Genomic DNA, 19,289 nt, shown 5'->3' with positions numbered 1-19,289 from the left:
CATCTTTTATTATTTTCATCAAAATGAATTATAGATGGGTGTATAACGCCTAATGATAATTAATACATTCATATATGGACCTGTTACACCAAGGAAAATAACAGAAATACCGAACTCCGAGAAATATTCAATACTGAAAGTCCAAAATCAAATGGCAAACTCAAAAGTTCAAAACATATAATGACAACAATGTGTGAATGAAAAACAAACAGACATGGAAGATAAAAAAAAAACAGTTTAAAAAAAATAAAAAGACGTGGCATGATGGCCGATGAGACAAATCTCTGCCAAATCAGCTTTCGATTGCTTTACTTATTTCTCAAGTCTGTAGAATCTAGAGTTGTAACACAGTACATGATATATATAAGGCATGAAGATGGAATTGTTTACAGATGAGCTAGATATATATCGTAAAGGTAAGATCACAGAAATGATCACTTTGATAAGTGCGTATATGTAAACTGTAATATCAGTTGGAAATGGGTTGATGCATGAGTTTTGTACGAAACACACTATAAAAGACTGGTAGAAAGAAAAGATGCAGCAAATACTAATCTAATAGTTTAAAGCTTACGACAACTGATCAACAAATCATGATTTCTCAAAATTAGTGGTTTGACTGGATTTTTCCATAACATTTATCCTTTCTTTTATTCATAAACGCGGAGAGTGAATTCAAAAGGGGAAATCAAACACCACAAGTCGAAATAAGAAAAAACTTTGAAAACAAAACGAGCCGATGAACAATAGTTTACAAAATACTGCACAGGGAACATTGAATACAACAAACCCCTCCCAAAACATACACATTGGTAGGTGGTAGGTCTGATGAAATATAAGAGACACGTGTTATTCCTTTCAAATATGTGGAAACAATAAAACCGCATGATATATTGTGTCATGATATCTGACAAAAAAATAGGTAGCGATTTGAAATTGTTTTTGTTGTTATTATTTGCAGCGATATATAATTGATTGTTAACGAGGTGGATAGATTAAAAGACAATTCAATCATAAACGACGAAAAAATTACTGATATGAACTACCAAATTTACCGGTTTTGTCATAACTTGAGCAACATGACGGGTGTCAGATGTGGAGCAGGATCTGAGATCACCCAAAGTTTTTTGGGGGTTTCATGCTGCTTTGTGTTTTGTTTTCTTTGGTGTGTATTGTGTTCTATTATTTGACTGTTTGTCGTTTTCTTTTTTAGTCATGTCGTTGTCAGTTTATTTTCGATCTATGAGTTTAACTGTCCTTCTGGTAGCTTTCGTCCCTCTTTATTAAGGGTTTCCTGCCCTAGGCGTGGATGACCTAAGTCGTCTGAGGAGCAAACTTTAGACATTTTCAGTTAAAGGTGGGTTAAATCTTAGGTATTTTTCATGTCATGAATTTTAAACAGCTGTACGTCGCTGGTTTTCAGTCATCTGTATACCGTGGATTTTGTTTGTGTTTCTTCCACTTTTAATAATTTCTAAGATTTTTTGTTTTCTTCCCTCTTTTGGTTTTGTGACCGAGTGGTCTAAGTTCTCGAACTAGTGTACCACAGATTTCGTTTCCTTGGCCACAGCAATTTAATTCCTTGTTCGACGGATCCGCCCGCACCTATTTCTTTCAAAACCGATTTTTTATTTTTTTTTATATTCCCTCTTCCCGCATCCGGAAATGTAAGCATGTCCATTCCCGCACCGTTTTTTTTTAAATATTATAAAAAATATCAACATTTGTTTTTAAAATCACAGTCGAACCTGTATATAACGATTTTAAACCTATAGCACCCCACCACACTGTAAATAAGAATGTAAGAAAGCATATTCTACATACATCCATGACATCATAAGCCCAGAGCAGAAATCCAATCCTAAGAAGTTCTGGAGTTTCATCAAGAATTAAAGATGCGAAAATGGAGGAGTTGGACCACTTCGAAACACAGATGGCCTCACATATTCGGATAACAAAATGAAGGCAAATATACTCAACAATCAGTTCTCTTCAGTATTTAACAGCAATGAAAACAAGACAACCATGGAGAAAATGAAAACGAACCCGTACCCACACACGGAAAACATCACTATTGGAGAAAACGGAATACATAAACTACTATCAAATCTCAACATACAGAAAGCATCAGGGCCAGATGAAATTTCTACAAGATTATTGAAATCAATAGCTCCTGAAATATCGCAAATACTTACCACCTTTTTCCAAGCTTCAGTAGACCAAGGCACATTACCATCTGACTGGAAAAATGCAAATGTAGTACCAATATTTAAGAAAGGGGACCGTAGCCAAGCATCATACTACCGATCTGTCTCGCTAACTGCAATACTATGTAAACTATTGGAGCATATCATATGTACCAATATCATCAAACACCTTGAAAACCACTCCATCCTGACCGATGCTCAACATGGTTTTAGAAAAGAACGGTCGTGTGAATCCCAACTCATCCTCACGATGCAAAACATAGCAAAAAACATCGACAATAAAGAGCAAGTAGATCTAATTCTCTTAGACTTTTCAAAGGCCTTTGACAGAGTCCCACATGAACGACTACTATACAAGATCGACCATTATGGTATTAGAGGAACAACATTAAAATGGCTGAGAAACTTTCTCGAGGACAGACAGCAATGTGTACTCCTGGAAGGAGAATCGTCAGAAACCTTACCAGTGCAGTCTGGAGTCCCACAAGGTAGTGTGCTTGGTCCGCTTATGTTTCTTATCTTTATAAATGACCTCCCAGAGTATGTGTCATCTTCAAATGTTAGACTTTTCGCGGACGACTGCGTTCTCTACCGACAGATAAGAACCGAAACGGATGTGAACACCCTCCAAAACGACCTGGATAGACTTCAACAATGGGAGGCAGACTGGCAGATGGAATTCCACCCCCAAAAATGCCAACTCCTCAGAGTAACAACAAAGCAGAAAATAGTAAAGGCAAATTATAACATCCAAGGCCAGGTTGACTCTGCGAAATATCTTGGCGCCTCTATACACAAAACATTGATTTGGAACAAACACATTGACAACATCGCAAAGAAAGCTAACTCCAACCGAGCTCTTCTTCAAAGGAACATCAAATGCTGTCCTAGTAAAACAAAAGCATTATGTTATCAAACGCTTGTAAGACCACTCATGGAATACTCTAGCACCATCTGTGATCCATCTACTTATTATATATAAGGACAACATAAACAAATTAGAAGCTATACAACGCCGATGCGCACGATTTGTTCTTAATGACTACAGAAGAACAAGTAGCGCAACATCAATGCTACAGGCACTAAACTGGAAGACAATACAGGAAAGAAGAGCTCAATGTAAGGTCATCATGTTCTACAGAGTAGTACATGAACTGATTGCAGTACCAACAACATAAATTACAGTAAGAGGACACAATGAACGATTCCTCGTTCCTTATGCCAGGACTCAAGTATATCGTCACTCGTTTTTCCCAGATACCATCAGAATCTGGAATTCACTGCCACAACACATAGTAAGCTGCACAACCCTTGAATGAGACCTCTCATTTTAGCTTTTATTTAAGAGCTTACTGGTCTTGCACAGACCTCAGTCACCGTCTACACGAAAGGTCTACCACAGACCTCAGTCACAGTCTTCACGAAAGGTCTAGCACAGACTTCGCTGACTAACTGGTCTTGCACAGGCCTTGCTCACTGTGTACACAAAAGGTGTTGTCTACACGAAAGGTGTTATGCATTTCAATGCATCTAGACACAATGTCGCTATTGTGTCTAAAATTATAATGCATCTAGACAAAGGTTAAAATGACAAATTAAGCTATGTCACATTTAGGTGAATTTTAACTTGCTTTTCCTATTCATGTTTCGTGTTTTTATCTTTACAAATTGTTGATATTTGTTGAATTATGTAATTTTCTAATAAACTATGAAAACTTGCTAGTGTTAAGTTTTGCAAAGCCAAATATGAAGGATCAGAGAATCAGGATTCCGATACGTACTTTTTACACGGTCTGGGGTAAAATATGTCAAAAGTTGACACAGAAAATACACAACGTAAAAACACCTCCGGTTACATTTATATTCCCTATCAAAAAATGTTCGTTGTTAGAATAAAGTACAAAGAACTTCAACTGTAATTATATTGTATGATGGCGAAACAAAACTATTCATAGCCGCTGCATGTTTATGCACCTGTCCTGATTGATGCAGGGGCCTATCGTTCATCAGTTATCGTTTGTTGATGTGGTTCATTGATATTTATCCGTTTGTATATATAAATTAGATCGTTGGTTTTCCTGTTCGAATTGTGTACACTAACAATTTTAGGGTCTCTCATAGCTTGCTGTTTGGTCTGGATCAAAGCCCTGTGTAAAAGGCCGTACTTTGACCAGTGTTTGTTATTATCTGGGTGGGAACAACCCTCCCTCAGACAAGGGTTCATTTTACTGTTGTAGAAAATATAATAGAAAAACCAAGGATTTGTATTGTGCTACTATACAAAACCTTTGAAAACTTAGAATTTGTTTACTCAAAAAGAGGGGAAATACATCATATTTTAAACAACTTTTCTAAAAGAGGGGTCGACTTATTTTGAATAATATTAAACTGTTAAAGTAAATGTGTTAACATGGTTAAAGTCCAGGAATATTAAAAAATTCTTGGACATGTTTTAACCGTTTAATACCAGATAGATATATAGTACTTTGGGAAAATATGAGCCTTTTTGTACTAAAAAGTGTTTTTTTTATAAAAAAAATTATTATAACTTATATTGATCCCCCATAAAAGGGATATTTATAACATTCGGAAGTTGTTCCCAACCTTATTATGACTTGGATGGAGAATTGTCTCATTTTCAATCACACATACATGCACCTAATAGACCAAATTTAATTATTCAATTATTTCTTGGTGATCAGGGAAAAAAACCTTCATAGATTAAAGAAATGTCAAAGTATACAAGTGATAAATCAAGTTTTAATATTGTCATAACCTACTATTTTATGTTTACAAAAAAAATTAAAATCGCTCGCCTTTACTTTTCAAGCTTCGACTAAAAAAATTGCAAATTAGATATTTTTTTTTATTAAAATTTTCAAATCGCTCGCTCGCCCCAATTTTTCGAGTCCAAAATTCCGTAGAACAAGAAATTAAATTGGTGTGGCCCTAGAGTTATTTATCAGTTTTTAGATGGAGTCTTCACTTTGACCGCATCGTATGGTGTCTATATATCTAAACCTTTTCAAAGCGTTTGTGTTTGTAACAACGTAATTTTAAAGAAAGAAATATCCGTATTACTGAAATATCATTACAAGGGTTTTCGATATCACAAACTTGACAAAACATCAATTAAATTTTATCAAAGATACAAAGACATAATTCGTAAATAAAGCACAAACACCTACATTCACCTCAAAAGGTAACTAAATCTTTAAACATTATTAAGGTTTACTTTGCAAATTGTGACATGGATGGAGATTTGCTTTTGGCACTCATACCAAATCTTCTTTTATCTGATTATGCAGAAGGTATATCGTTCCGATACTGTTGTCCGATCATTAAATTTGGCATATTTCGGAATTAATATTGATTCACTCATAAGATCTTTGCATCTGAAATAAACACATGTGTTGTAAAACCTGTTCATGGCATGATACGGGTGGGATTGTCCTTGATTCAGCATATGATAAAGACATAATTTTTCAATCAGTTTAATTGAGGTCTGTAGAAAAGGGGCGAAAGATACCAGAAGGACATTCCTAATCATAGATCGAAAATAAAGTGACATAGCCATGGCTAAAAAGGAAAAAGTCAAACAGACAAATCATAGTAAACAAGACACAACATAGAAACCTAAAGACGAAGCAACATGCATCCCACTAAAAACTGGGGTGACATCAGGTGCTCTTGAAGGGTGGTAAGCAGATCCTGCTCAAATGTGGCACCCGTCGTGTTGCTCATGTTATAACAAACCCGGTAAATAGTCTAGTTCGGTAGGTCATATTCGTACAAAGGGAACAGGATTGTAGTCCCGACGTAAGAAACATATCCAATATCATCTGTGAAACGGTTATTCCATAACGGTAAACCAACTCGTGATGGCATCCGTAAAATGTAGCTGGCATGTCAGTAACTGGTAGTAGTAGTAGTACCTTGTTAATTTATGCCTCATTATCATTTTGCTTAGTTTTGTTTTGTTACCTATTCTGAAATCGGCCTCGGACATCTTTTACCCCGCCGCATTTTGGCGCCTGTCCCAAGTCAGGAGCTTATGGCCTTTGTTAGTCTTGATTGTTTTTTTTAAATTTTAGTCCATTTATATGTTTTGGAGTTTGGTGCGTCATTGAAAAAATATTTATTATTACTGTTATTTATAATATTCGTTTTCTATTAAATTTTCTGTTGACAAATTAAGACATTATCAAGAAACTAACGATCAACACTCAACACTCAATTGTCTTTTCCTGATATATATTTATGTCTCGACCGTGCTCTTTACGTGTTCACCTATTTATTCATCCTAGTAGCTTTACATTTTATGGTTTTAAAAACGTTGAAAATTGTAGTTCCAAAGAATTATTTTCAAACTACAGAATTACAAACGGTTATTTTGATTTGCTCTCTTAATGTTTCGTTCCAGTTTATGATCTTTATTATAGTTAACGCCATTTCATATTATTTATATTAAAGAATATTCATTCATTGATATTATATTCTCTGTTGATGAATCAAGGAATCATTAAGAAACTAAGGTCCTGAACCCCTCAGTCAAAGTTGTCTTCGTTGGCTATTTATTGAGTTCCCAGTAGTCATATGTATTTATTGTGTTCACCTCTTCATACATTTTATGATTTTGAAACGCGTTCAGAAATAAGGATTAAAAATCAAAACAATACGCTCCGATATACCGAAATATACAGTGTTTATTTCAGCTTACTTCATTAAATGGTAAGGAATGCAATGATAGTAAAATTACATCATTCAACTATTGATTTTTATTTTATTATAACTAACTATTATCTTGTTACAAACAATGTAACCCAAATTAGCGTCAATTTCGTTTTTACATCATATTTCAGAAACAACATTCAAATAGTAAGCAACATAGACGTTTGGGATTTGCCTCAATTAAACTAAAGATGTTGCATATCATCAAAGCGATTAACAGGCCGATTTTGATATACCCCAGTACGCTTTATACATATTATAACAGGACTATAATACAAATAAATGGAAGAACATTTTGGACAGAGAAATACACAAATGAGGAATAACATGGAACATTACGACATGCTAATAGTTATTTACTAGGTTATAATTTAATAAAAGATATCGTCAATCAGATTGACCGCCAAGATGAATTTAAGTGAGAATGCTTTTTTAAAGATTTGATGTATTTTTCCTGTCATCTGAGCATATGGGTAACGGATTAAATGTATCACAAATATCGAATCGAACATCTTGAAAAATAGAGGCAAAACCTTACGATACCACAAGGACATTCATAATTGTACAAATTAGAGATGTATATAGCTATAAAACCAGGTTCAATCCACAATTGTTTCCATGAGTAAAGGGCTGTACGAAGTCAGGAATATGACAGTTGCTATCCAATTGTTAAATGTGTTTGAGCTTTTGATTTTTCATTTGTTTAGGGACTTTCAATTTTAAATTCCCCCCCCTGAGTTCGGTATTTTTGTTATTAAAACTTTTTTCTAAGTCGAAAATTAACTGACAACACCATGGCAAAAAGACCAAAACAACAAACATAAGTATTCAAAACACAATAGAGAAAACTAACAACTGAGCAAGAAGAACCCCACCAAAAACCTGAAGTAATTGAGTTCAATTAAATTTACCGTCGTGTTGCTAATGTAAGTACACACCCTTGTGATAAGTCTTATTCGGTAGATCACATTCGGGAGAAAAGGAGGACGGCATTGGTTTTACGGCGATGAAAGCATCATCTGAGAAACAGTCAACGCACTCGTAATGGCATCCGTAAAGTTACGATTTCATCTTCGTCACTTGGAATACTAGGGTTCAAAGCTTCCTTGTGAGCAGCTTCCCTCCTTCAAGGAAAGCCCTGGAATACCGTATCAAGCGGGAGATATGTCCTCCATATGCAGGCGATGCTTGAATTTTACTATATAGAATTGCAATATTTGAATCGTCAATTTAGAAATAAAATATATCTCTTTCGTAAATAAGAAAAACAGCAAAAAAAAATAAAAATAATGTCTATTTAATATTCATGGTTTTAAGAAAACTGCAAACAAAGTCCCAACAATTTTATTTTTTATACAACGACTACAGATTCGGAAGTATCTGCATCTTCGTACTTTTAATGACTATAAACACATCAGGGAAACGTTTGTTGAATTATTATTTTATCACAATACACCAATGACAAGCTGTCTTTTCTGCACCTGTTGTGCATACACTTTGGACATTTCTTTTCTCATACAACATGTTCTTTTCTATGGGAATAAATTTGCATTTATTTCAGTATAAGCAAACTGTGTTTAGTACATGTAAGTAACAGTAGGATAGATAAGCAACAAAAGATACAAATTAAAGTCCTGTTCTACATAACCCTAAGGGTGACCCCATACCAATTACACCAGCCATCTCTTCTTTAGATAAAATCCTTTTGACTCTTAATATAAAGGAATATATAGAATATAAAAACGCAATTAAAAATTGGTTTGTTCAATAAAATTCAATTACTTTCAGATGATAACCAGTTTAATTAAGTTAACAATCCTCACCTCGAAAACCAATTTACCAGAAAAATATTATGAAGAATTGAACTGAGCATCAATCAAAATAAGCCGAACAAATAAATTCCTAATCATGTATTTTCCCTACTGAAAAACGAATTGAAAAACACATGGGTGTGAGCTTTAAAACCAGGTTTAATCCACCATTTTCTACAAATGAAAATGTCTGTACCAAGCAAGGGATAGGACAGTTGTTATCCATTCGTTTGATGTATTAGAGCTTTTTTATATTGCCATTGGTTAGGAACTTTTCCTTTTTCAATTTTCCTCAGAATTCAGTATTTTTGTGACTTTACATTTTAATTACCTTTTTTTGTGTCCGTGTTTTAGAAGATGAGTAAGATATCAAGAGGGGAAATTAACAATCTACAACACAATGTACGAATGAACAACAAGAAAAACTGGTGATGAACTAATGTGATTCTATTAGACATTTACTGCTTCCCTTTTTGAACCCAACTAATTGACAAGTATAAAAATACATATACATAATCTCAATGGAAATATACAGTTCGTATTTCATCTTTTCAATATTTACATTCATGAACGTTTACATAAGTATATGTAAAAAATACACAAAAAGTACAGAAACAATTAAAGTTTATAACATTTTATGTACAATATTATGGTTATGCAACACAAGTTAAGCAACACTTTCTCTTGAAACTTTTGTATCTGCACAGATTCATTAATTTGGCCATACTACAATACGTCGAGTAATCGGTACATTCTGTAAAAGAAAAATGATGAACACAGTTATGACATTGTCAGTTTAATTTCGATCTATGAGTTTGACTGTCCCTTTGGTATCTTTCGCCCCTATTCAATGTAATCATTTAAGTCATTTAAATATAATTACCATTTACATAAAATTATGACATTTTCCGAAACAAGTTCCGAGTTCCACTAATTGGATGTAAAACTATTCTCATATACACTACAAGGCAGATGAAGAACTGTTCTTGTCGAACTATAACTACGTCATAAATTCTTTAATAATTGTAATGTGTTGTATTCGGTCATAAAGTCATGGATCAAATTAAAATACTAATTGTTCTGTGTCTGACTTATGTTCTACACATCGTATGGCGTATTCATAGGTGTTGACAAATAATATAGTTTTTTTAAAGGTTGAATTATTGGAAAACTATAAGTTTTTTTTGTGCCTGAAAGACGTGCGCGTCTGGTGTACAAATATACAAGCCTGGTATCTAAGAAAGCTTTTTTCTCTACATATAGCACCTATTGTGTTTCAGAAGTAAGTATAAATGATATTGCGGTTACGACAATTAGAATTTCCGAGCGCCATTGATTTGTCTAATGAAATTGAAACACGCTTTTGACGTACTAAATCATAAAACTTGGTATCTTTGGTGAGTTTTTAATTTTGAGTTTGATTTGTCAACTCGCAACAGTATCAACATTGTTATCCTTGAAAACTCATCTATGTTAATAAAAACACAATGAAAGGATAAGTTATTGATTTTCAAAGATAGATAAAAGTCATCTAAGATCGATAAATGTATCTATATTTTATATTTCATATACGTAAGGTCTATATTGGAAATAATATCCTTTAAGAAATTCGAGGGGGAAAAGATAGATACTCAAAATAAGCAGTTTTGTATTTGTAGTTCGTATGATTTGGTAAAACAAAGTTCCATTGATTTACCAAAGTTTCAGTACATTTTGCAAAATAATTACTATATCATAGCTTCAAAGATAACCAAAGGTCAATTTTGCTACACTTGTACATGTATTTTTGGAATCAAGGTACAACATATGCCTTGTTCGTGCGAACAGTAATGTCCACGTCTCTTTAAGGATGCTGCAAACTTTAAAATAAATGTGTGCATTGACATTTGTTGAACATTAAAAGGTCTTGGAGAAGGTGTTTACATTTACTTTGATTAAGAAGTAAAGTGTACGACGTATTTTATATTTTGACGTATTTACTGTAGCAACGTTTCCATTGGTTAAAAGTGTACGGGTGTACTTACTCGGTTTACATTTTGGCATTTGACAGGGCTTTCGTGTGTTAGGTTGAGGTAGATGATTGCAAAATTGCCCAGCTGGCAACCCAGAATTCGTCCATATACAGGTTATCATACGGACAACAGAACCTTTCTTCTCGCATTCGCCCATACACTGAAAATACACATAAATATGATAAACTGGAATACAATCTAAACACAATACAATTGATTGTGTAATGCATTTATTTCACACACTTCAGTACTATTTTATCTGAAGTTTTAAATATATAATCACTATGGTTATTCCGTCATAAACGGGAATCGGAAGGATTGTCACGACTTTTTATGAGGACTGGTAAATATCCTTCATTTAGAATTTCAAAAGCGTTTTTTTTTTTTTTTTATCTTTCCGAGAACGCTTACAAAGCATGTAAGTTTTATCCTCTCTACATTAGGATTAGCTTTTTAAAAGAACAGTAGAGACGAACGTGGCATCATGTATATTAGAAAACACTAGCAAGCACTATATTACATGTTTGTGCTATACCTTTTATCCTTCACAGATTAGCCCGGAAATCTATATTCATTATATTCAATTTAAAATAATACAAAGAAAACAATTTATAAATAAACGAGCATATAACAATCAAAATTCAAAACAAACAATACATAATTCCTTGCAGGATAATGTTTCAGAATACAAAATCATGTTACTTAATATTTTAGTAACTATATTACCTCGGACCACGAAGAAACATTCCACCGTGTTGTACAATTCTCATTTACACATTCTTGTTTCACGACTGGATTCTTTGACAGTTCTTTGCATAAACTATCGTTAACATGAGATCCGTCCATTGGATTAGTACAGTGTATTTTACGGGTCTGTACAGAGGTGTGCTTACGTAAACAATGCCTGTCTGAACACTGAAAACAGAAAACGTCTCGGTATATAAGTGTGAATTCACATTACTATAAGACGTGTCACGGTACTTTTCTATTCCAAATTCATGTATTTAGTTTTAATATTATATTTGTTATTCTCATCGGATTTGTCTAATGCTTAGTTCGTTTCTGTGTGTGTTACATTTTAATGTTGTGTCGTTGTTTTCTTATATTTAATGCGTTTCCCTCAGTTTTAGTTTGTAACCCGGATTTGGTTTTTTTCTATCGATTTACGAGTTTCGAACAGCGGTCTACTACTGTAAACTTCTCTACTAACAATTTACACATATGCTAAATACTATAATTTCATATTTTCAAATGAGAGGGTTATTGTCTTCTTATAAGGAATTACCAAAACAAATCTATTACGAGTGTGTTATACTGTTATACGAATATACACAAAAAAAAAACCAAAAACTTAAGCAACGTCTAAAAATGTGTTTTAATACACTAATCATCTATAACGTTGGGAAATATTATGATCATTAATAAACGCTTGATAATATGTATATAAGATGAGAATACTTTGTCATTAGTGCAGCAAGGACTCTTGGTATGCGATCTTCACAAATAATGCACAAATCCTACCTAAAGCTATCATCAATTGATAACTACCGATACTATATCAAACTTATTTAATCATTCTGCAAACAATACTATATATCTTATCAATAGGAATTGAAAACTGAAAAAAAAACCTTTACAGTTTAACCATCACATACCTCACCCCATTCAGCAGTCTTCCATTCTACACATGGCTGTATGTTACAGCTCCTAATAACTGAAGGTTGTGTGTGTCCTGCTTTAATACAAGACTTCATGGGAAACTCTTCATAATAGTCTTTAGTTATAATCTCACAACTGACATTTCTAGCCTGCAGGCCTCCGCCGCAGGAAACCGAACAACTCTGCCATTTACTATACACAAGACGTAAAAGTTTATGAGTTCTATCAATTGGGTCCTTATATACGATTGCAGACGCATTTTCTCTCAGACGTGATTCAGATAAATGAGATAAAAATTTCTCTCTAAATACTGTTGCCTTGAAGATATCGTATACAGTTATAAATTTAATAAATGAATTTGCTTGTAAAGAACCTGCTTTACAAGTATAAAGACCATTATCTAAGTCTCCTTTTGATTTTTTAATTTTGATAGAACGTTTCTTCGATAATCTGACACGTCGACCAATAGGAAGAGGCATTCCATCTTTATACCACGTAATAGATCGTTTATCCATACCTTTTGTAGGACAATGAATTATGAGGCTTGTTCCAGGTAAAAGCGATCCTTGCATTCCTATTTTTAATTTCACCTTTCGTAATTTATTTAGTTGGAAAAAATGTGCCTCTGTTTTCTTGATGATTGGTTTAGGACAAGCTGGTAATTTGCATTCAAGATAATTGTCTGGCTTAGGTAATCCATTACAAAAATAATCAGTAGTGTTTATAAACTGGCCTGTAGCCAGAGTCTTTGAACAATACACATTTCTTGTTCGAGATCCACTTCCACATGAAACAGAACACTATACAAAATATAAAACTTCGTTTGTCAACGACAAGTATATAATATCAATAACTCTGCAGAACATTTGAAATAAAAATTATTCGTTTTACAGTTATAATGCATATCTGTGGGAAAAAAAAAACATTTAAGATAATCTCCATTCCAGACAGCCGAGATTGTATGGTGCTGTCGATAAATAAAAAGTAATAATTTTATAAATGGTAGTTTACTAAAGAATCAAACAAAATGGATATCAACCGTACTGTAGATGAGCATTTGATATGCTAAAATATATTTGTCTTTTTAATTTTTAATACGATTTCTTTTATGTAACTTTCATCCAGATCTTTGCAGGAATCTTTAGACTGTTGTTTATTTTTTATGTCTGTGAAGCATCAGCAATTTGAACGGTCAGATAGTTTGCACGTTTCTTGTTTTCTTTAGACTGTTGTATTTTTGTATTTTAAACTTAATAAAAGTATTCATGTATAAACCAATACAACATTTCATACCTTTGACCAGTTTCCTATTCCCCAAATTGGTGGACATTCTATTACATTGCAACGTCTCTCAGTCTGTGGTTTACCATCAGAACACATAAAATCAGGCAAACGTAAGATACTATCGGGACCGGTTGCAAATTCCTGAATACAATCCACTGGTCTCGTCATTAAGCCACCACCACATGATTCTGAGCACTTATTAAATTCACCTGTTCTCCACCTTTAATTAAATGCATATCAAATAATTCTCTAATTTTACACAACACTGTATTCCTTCCCTTATCAGTAAATAATTTTGTTTAATAAAATTACTGTGTGGTTTGTTTGTTTCCGTTAGTTATTGGTCAAAACTCAATTATGAATTTAAATTTGTTCCAGAAATGTAGTTTCATAAAAAGTAATTGATATTACAGCAAGGTTGTAACTTTCGCGTGTAATTCTGATGAGTTTTGTATAAAGAATTTATTTCTTAGACGACTTATATCGTTTGGCTAGCCACAAAACCAGGTTCAACCCACCATTTGTTTCTTCAAAGGTCCCGTACCAAGTCATGAACGTGGAAGTTGTTATCTAATAGATCGTTTATATATATGTTGCATTGTCGTTTTTTTTTGGTTGCATTTCGGTGTCCCTGTTGTTCCTGTTGTTTACTGCTTATAGTTGATGTGTTTCCCTCGGTTTTAGTATGTAACCCGGATTTGTTTTCTGTCAATCGATTTATGACTTTTGAACAGCTGTATAGGGAAAACGGTAGTATTAAATTTTCCCAGCATTAGGTTGGCCTTTTGTGTACCCAAGGCAGGTGAAGGAAGTCAAATTAGAAGCGCTGTGATTGGATGTAAGGGTACAATATATTTTTTTATCTATCTATGAATAACTACTGTGTGCATATTTACAATATAAATTTTGAAATCTAATGAAATATTTTCTCGAGAATTATTCGAAAAGACTTCCAAAATTTCATAAATTTGGTGAAAAATGACGGTGGGCATGGATAACATAAACAAGCTCCGTTGGAAGTTGGTCATGATAATATTTGGCTTTAATTTTTAAAACAGAATAATAAAGTACTAACACAACATGTAAGTGTTTTATCAAGGTTTTTATCTTAAAAAGTGGTAAATTTAGAAAATGTTAATATTGTCGCCTTTGGCAGAATAAATAGTACCGTTTTCCCTATACTGCTGTTGCCTTTATTTATATACATTTTTATGAGAAAAGGGGGATAAGTCAAAAGTAATTTTTGAACTGCATGTGTTGAAAAAATGTTGTTGACACAGGAAATAATTTTGTAGTCATTTAAAAAGGATATTGTCTCACAAATATGTTATTTTCCTTTCACGGATATGATTATTAGTGCTTAATTTTGAGTTTTTCTTGAATTCGATATTTCTGTTATGTGTACAATATATAACTGCTTAGAATAGAAGTTTTCTTTACATTTTTAATTTTCTTTCAAAGTACAGGGAATGTCAATTAAATTTCCCCAAAAATATTTCAAAGGCAACGCTATAGTTTCCATACAAACAACTATATTTTTAGAAGAATTATATAATAATCGCATTGTACAATAGTATCGAGTGCTTTATGATGTATTATGCATACATATCAGATAAAACTTAACCCGTGTTATTGTACACAATTCAATATTCTTCCTGATGAAGGTAAATCTAGAAAAACGATTCGGACGCATTAAATTATTTAGCGTGTTGTTTTCAATTTTTTACATCACTGGGTCGATACCTCTGCAGGTGGACTATCGGTCCCCGAGGGTATCATCAGCTCAGTAGTCAGTTCTTCGGTACTGACATGATTTATAACAAATTTTTATAAACTTGTCCGTTTATAATAAATTTTGAATATATAACAAAACTAAGGTTTCAATTCCCTCAGGCAAAGTTGACCTTAGCTGAATTTGGCTATTTGTTTTAGGAATTTTTATCATATATAGCTCTTCAACCGTTTCGGTACTTATACGTCCCTCAGATTTCAAATGTTTGGCTTTGAGCGTTCCTGATGAAGGTATATCCAGAAAAGCGCTTCGGACGCATCAAATTATTAAGCGTGTTGTTTTCAATATCTTATACAATGGCGTCTGTTTGAACAACAGTACGTTTTTCTTTTAAATCGTAACCTCATGCTTATTTTGAATATAATTGAAAATGTGAAAGGTGACAAAACAAAAAACAAACGAACTGTTATATGAATAAAAACTTCTGGTGAATGACCGATGTATTTCTTACCTCTGTGGGCAATTTTTATCATTGCATACTTTTCTTTCACTTGGAATGGAAGGGGCTTCTAAACATTTCTTACTTGAAACGACTTTGCCTGTTTGTTTATGCACACATTTCACTATTGTCTCTTGGACACCTTGAATATAAATTGCACCCTACTAACGGCACTTTTACAAACAAACACAATTCCATTTTAGATGATTAAAAAAATATAAAATAACACCGTTACAAACTCAATCAATAAAGCCAATCTATTTCATTTTTTAGAAATTTAACTTTAATTATATAAAGTTCACAACAAATATGTCACTTTTTGTGGCGTTGCTTCATTTAAGTAATACGCAGTTTATACTTGGTTTGTGGTGTCCAGGTGTGCTGTCGTTAATTCGTGGAATTTGTCCGTTGTTTTTCTACGGTTTACATGTTGTACTGTATTTTGATATTATTTACATGTATGTATGTACTCTTTGTCCTGAGCGTTTTTGCGTCTATTGAGTTTGTACTGTATTCCTGTCACGTATTGTTGTATGTTAGCGGTAATTTCAACATAAAACCAGGTTCAACACACTTTTTGATTCTTCCTTAAATGTCAGGAATTTGCTTGTATTATATAGTCGGTTTGTGTGTATGTTGGCGTTTGTTTTTTTTTTTTTTTGCAGTCCAGTGTGTCTGTTGTTCCATTGTTTTCCTCTCATAGTTTATGCGTTTCGTCGGTTTTAGTTTGTAGCCCGAATTCGTTTTCGAATAATTCATTTGTGATTATAAACAGCGGTATACTACTATTATCTTTATCAAATCGCCAATACTCTTTTCCTTTATATTTGAATATTGAAACAAATACAAAGCTGTATCAATAATACTTATCTTCAAACTATGCAGAAAACATCCAATCTTTCTGAATTTGATTGAAACGAATATAAAAAGAATCAAGTACTCAATCCATAGGTGTTACAGTTAAATATAGATGGCGTTGATATGTAATTCATTATATCAGTGTTTTGGAGTAAATGGTGGAAAACAGAACGCAAGTGAAATGATTATTGCAAAATAAAATAAGGCTTTCACACACTATAGTTTACCTCCAAGACAACTTCTGCTGCAATCTGTCATACCAAGAGCCCTGTACTCGTAGTCCTCATAACAGGGCTTTGTGAAACAAATTTCGGTAGCAATTGGTTTTTCACCTTTAGACAAAAGAATAATTTTAGTAGGAAGTCATAAACAATAAACCAGTTTTGTAATTGATGTAATTATGCTATACGAGCAAACATACAAAAAACTTGTCATTACAGTAACATTTTATTAATGTGTGTTCCTTTTGCTAACTTGACGTATTAATTAACTTATCTGACATCGTCTAATATCTACTGTTAGTAAAGTGGCTAATATAAACACTTGTGTTTGAAAAGTATATGATTGATGAAGAAAAATTCATGTGTGTATTACTCATTGTATTAAAATTTTCAACTGGTAAAATACTGGAAGTACAAATTGTTGAGTCATAGCACATCTTCTTCAATTAAAAACTCGTAGTACAACATACCAGAGCAATCACTATCAGGGAGGTCAACTGTACTTTTAAGAAATGGTAAATACACTTTGCAACGAACATGTCTCCATCGACTGCCACTTTCACATGTAGCACTGCATGGGCTCCATTCCGTTACTACAAATCTATAAGTAGATAAATATGGCTAAAAACCTTAGTACTAAGTAATATGATGTCCATGCATCATCTAGATGTGAAATAGCTAAAAGACAAACAAAATCATTTTATTTTATTACCGTTCGCAGACACGTATTGTGGTCAGGTTTCATAAAGCTATTTACGTACAGTGGTCGAATGTTTATGAAATCAATTTTAAATTTTTGAATTACAAAAATTACAAATAGCAATGTAAACATGTAGTTATTCATTCTTTTTTTTCAATTTGCGACTCGAAACATATCAAATAGTAAAGCAATCACATCGTTAGAATGAACCTATATGTTTTATCATGTTATATACTGATCTAGCAAACCTCATGTTTAATTTAACACAAATATTTATTATATAGACTGCCAGTTCGTAATAAGACGTAGCAAATCAATCTTCCATCTTATAAAGCGCTTATGAATGAAGCAAAAAGTGTTTATATTTCTGCATAGAATGTTTTCGACAGAATGTATTCTTTCATTCACAAATCAATGATTAAATCATTGGCACGTGGTTAGTTGAGTTAGAATATGATTCATTTGAGAACGGCATCATGTTGCAGATTTCTACACTATCTTCTAAAATTCATTTGCAAGTCTTGTATTATTTATAATTCTAGTTTATTTATATGTTTACGAGTTTGGTTTGAGGTCCATTTTCCTTGAACTAACTTTTGTTAAGAGTGTTTAGCTGAAGTCCGACTCTGGTTAGGGAATATTATAAATGTGTTGTAGTCCAATTTGTGGTCATCGGCTGTTTTTCACTCTGTGGTCGGGTTGTTGTTTCTTTGATAATTTCCCCATTTCCATTCTCTATTTTAATCTATTTAATGTTTTGATAGCTGTTTTTACGTTTTCTATCCCAACGCTAAATCTTTCTTTACAAATTATTATAATACTGAAATCAATTTTGCTTTTAAAACGAATTTACACAAACATATTTAAAGCTTTCAAATTAATTTTTCCCCCATGTTACATGACATTTGTACTATTATATTTGTGCTAACCAAACAACAACAGAGCTAGGGTCAGTAAAAGTTTTCAATACCACCAATCTTTGAGCTAGAAAACACGTTTTACCAACTCTTATGATCATTTTCAAGTACGGTTTAGCTCATTTATTTTGTTTTCCAAAATGATTGACCGACGGACCTTAACCATTTGAGTTTTGCGTTTTATGGCACCCGTTCCTGTTGGCCCTAGTGACCTATTTCTTTTGCAATATCATAGCATATGTTCAACTCACTTTGGAGTCTTTAGTTGATCATTGCTATTATTTGTCTTTTTTAATGCCAGATTAACTCCTGATAGAACCTCATTCTGGTTAACAGTTATTAAAGACTTGTCAGACTTGATATCTACAACAAACAGAAATCATTAATTCACAATTATATGGTACACATTTTATCGTTATGAGTTGTTATTGTAAAATATTACGAGAGCTTAAAAGAAATAGCATGCAATGTTTCAGTCGAATGTGTCAGTGACGATTATCTTGAGGACGGATTAACCATTCCTTGATCTTTTATTGAATTAATGATGGAAAAATGATTACAAACTATATTCAAGACATTAATACATTTAAAATGTTAAAACTTGCACACATTTTATGCAAAACGTATAAACAAAAATTAATGTCTTGTTTTATTATTT

General features: G+C 33.0%; 1 protein-coding gene across 5 annotated transcripts in view; it reads right to left on the bottom strand.

Moving 5' to 3' along the window:
• Nucleotides 1–8,359: 8,359 nt before the first annotated feature.
• Nucleotides 8,360–19,289, bottom strand: part of LOC143071392 (protein madd-4-like) — a 60,158-nt gene continuing 49,228 nt past the window's right edge. For all 5 annotated transcript variants that reach the window (XM_076245650.1, XM_076245649.1, XM_076245652.1 and 2 more), the window contains 9 exons: nucleotides 18,883–18,994; nucleotides 17,485–17,615; nucleotides 17,021–17,125; nucleotides 15,948–16,077; nucleotides 13,714–13,924; nucleotides 12,417–13,220; nucleotides 11,488–11,676; nucleotides 10,774–10,921; nucleotides 8,360–9,503 (listed from right to left, as the gene is read on the bottom strand). In XM_076245650.1, the coding sequence (XP_076101765.1) occupies nucleotides 9,403–9,503; nucleotides 10,774–10,921; nucleotides 11,488–11,676; nucleotides 12,417–13,220; nucleotides 13,714–13,924; nucleotides 15,948–16,077; nucleotides 17,021–17,125; nucleotides 17,485–17,615; nucleotides 18,883–18,994 (1,931 nt within the window). In that variant the 3' untranslated portion in view covers nucleotides 8,360–9,402. The remainder of the gene's footprint in view (nucleotides 9,504–10,773; nucleotides 10,922–11,487; nucleotides 11,677–12,416; nucleotides 13,221–13,713; nucleotides 13,925–15,947; nucleotides 16,078–17,020; nucleotides 17,126–17,484; nucleotides 17,616–18,882; nucleotides 18,995–19,289) is intronic.

The sequence above is a fragment of the Mytilus galloprovincialis genome, chromosome 4 (genome assembly GCF_965363235.1).
Source record: "Mytilus galloprovincialis chromosome 4, xbMytGall1.hap1.1, whole genome shotgun sequence".
Taxonomy (NCBI): domain Eukaryota; kingdom Metazoa; phylum Mollusca; class Bivalvia; order Mytilida; family Mytilidae; genus Mytilus; species Mytilus galloprovincialis.
The sequence above is the reverse complement of the archived record's forward strand: the minus strand, read 5'-3'. Positions and strand labels throughout refer to the sequence as shown.